Raw genomic sequence first — 2,340 nt, 5'->3', positions numbered from 1 at the left:
TTTAGATATGTTTGTTGTAATTGCTTACTTAGGATGATTTCTAATTAATATTCATTAATAGTCTATGAAATTTGTCTGAAAGACTGTTGTAGGCCTCACCTTGGTTTTATGGCCACGTGGTGTGGTTTCCTCGAATTCTTCACCCAGTTTAAAGGAGATTTCATTATTTTTAAAGATGCTTTTTGTTTTTATAGTGATCACATCTTCATTTGTACTGATGGTCACAGTGGGTTTTGCCAGACAACCCAGTTTCCTGCTGGCTCTTCCTATTCCTGGAAACCAGACATAAGGTCACTTAATTAAACCTGTTGTTAGCTTTAATAACTCATGTTATCTGTATAATTCTTTACTAACTAGGAGGTCTGTGAGTTAAACCGACTTAATGCTACATGAATTCGAAAATCTAAAGCTAGTAGTTCCACCATTACATGTTAAAATAAACTATTTGTTTGCAGAAAAAAAATTAGTCTTTAGTTTTTATTTAGTGATTATCCTGTTTCTTTAGTCCAGTAGTTATTAATCCTGTTGATTCTTGGATCCCTTTGAAAATCTGATTAAAGTTATCAATCATCTCCCTATTTTAAAAATATACTTGTTCACATACAAGCAAAATACTTTGGTATGGTTTCTTCCAGACCTTTAGCTCTTCACTTACATTCTTACATGTGCACATATAAAGGGCTTGTTTTCTCTATTAAGTATTTTTTTATCGTGGTAAAATACATGTAACAAATTTACCATTTTAACCAATTTAAGTGTACAATTCACTAGCATTAAGTACATGACAATGTTGTGTAACCATCACCACTATATGTTTAGCTCTTCACTTACATTCTTACATGTGCACATATAAAGGGCTTGTTTTCTCTATTAAGTACTTTTTTATCGTGGTAAAATACATGTAACAAATTTACCATTTTAACCAATTTAAGTGTACAATTCACTAGCATTAAGTACATCACAATGTTGTGTAACCATCACCACTATATGCAGGTTTTTAAAAATGCAAATATTAAATCTATTGTTATTCAGTTTGCTTTTCCCCTTGTCTGTATGTCTCAGAGATTTTCCATGTCAGTACATATAGGTATATATTTTATCCACGGCAACATAATATTCCATAATATGTATATGTCAAAATCTATTTGATCTGTCCCCCTATTGATAAGCAACAAGTTAGTTTCCATTTTTGTTATCACAAATAATTCTGCAGTGATCACACAGCTTTGTGCAGCACATGTAGGAGTGTTTTCAATAGAAATAGCATTACATACACAATATTACCTAAGTTAAATTTCTAAGAGAAGATATATTGGGGAAATACCATAATATGGTTCATAGAATTCATGTAAAACATGATCACAAGATGTGACAGATTAGATAATGGTCCCAAAGCTATTCATGTCCTAATCCCTGGAACCTGTGAATGTTACCTTATATGCTAAAGGGCACTTTGTAGATGTGGTTAATTTAAAGATCTTGAGATGGGAAGATTATCCTACATTATCAGAGTGAACTCTAAATGTGTAATCACAAATTTCCTTGTAAGAGGGAGGAAGAGGGATGTTGGCCTACAGAAAAGAAGGCAGTATGTAAACAGGAGCAAAGACTGGGGTGTTCCAGACACATGCCAAGGAATTCCATCAGCCACCGGAAGGTGGAAAACAAAATGTATTTCGAAGGTCCCCTACAGCTTAAAGCAAATGTTTGTAAAATAATACTTTTAAAAAAATAATCATACCTTTTGGTTTTAAATCACTTGTTAAATTCACTCACTGTTTATTATGATACATGCATCTTTAAAAAATATACAGCTGTAGTAAATTACATGAGGGATTGTGTCAATTCCAGCCTAATTTTGCATGGACTCATATATGGTGCTGGATCAATATTTATTTTTTCTATGTGAAAAATTAAGGGGTCCAAGATTAATCTTATTTCATACAGTGCAAGTTCTGTGCTATCAAAACGCCCGTTTTTACTGGCTTTGATATGCAAGTAAACATAGCTCACCTAGCTCTTTCATATATTCTTCGAAATTTTTACAGGAAATTGATTTCCATGTGCCTTGGAGCTGATCAACCATTCTGTCTGAGATGAGTTGATCTCAAACAAAAACAGCTTCATATGGATGTGTATGTTGGTGTCCCCTGAAATAATATTGAAACCTGTTTTTAAAGTAATTCTGGGTAGAGAGTACCATGAGACAAGTCAGGGGAAAACAATAAGAAACTTGAATTCTTGTGATTTTTCTTGAATACCATCTAAAGAAGAAAAGCTCTCTTAACTGTAAATAAGTCAGGATGAAAATAGAAACATGGTAGAGTTTTTAGCAGGACT

At 33.0% G+C, this 2,340-nt stretch overlaps 1 protein-coding gene across 1 annotated transcript in view; it reads right to left on the bottom strand.

Moving 5' to 3' along the window:
• Positions 1–2,086, bottom strand: part of FABP12 (fatty acid binding protein 12) — a 5,564-nt gene extending 3,478 nt beyond the window's left edge. Inside the window, exons 1-2 of the mRNA XM_008580730.1 lie at positions 2,014–2,086; positions 100–272 (exon numbers count right to left, since the gene is read on the bottom strand). Coding sequence (XP_008578952.1) covers positions 100–272; positions 2,014–2,086 — 246 coding nt within the window. The remainder of the gene's footprint in view (positions 1–99; positions 273–2,013) is intronic.
• Between the last annotated feature and the right edge of the window lie 254 nt (positions 2,087–2,340).

This window comes from Galeopterus variegatus, unplaced genomic scaffold, assembly GCF_000696425.1.
Source record: "Galeopterus variegatus unplaced genomic scaffold, G_variegatus-3.0.2 Scaffold2148, whole genome shotgun sequence".
Classification (NCBI taxonomy): Eukaryota; Metazoa; Chordata; class Mammalia; order Dermoptera; family Cynocephalidae; genus Galeopterus; species Galeopterus variegatus.
The sequence above is the reverse complement of the archived record's forward strand: the minus strand, read 5'-3'. Positions and strand labels throughout refer to the sequence as shown.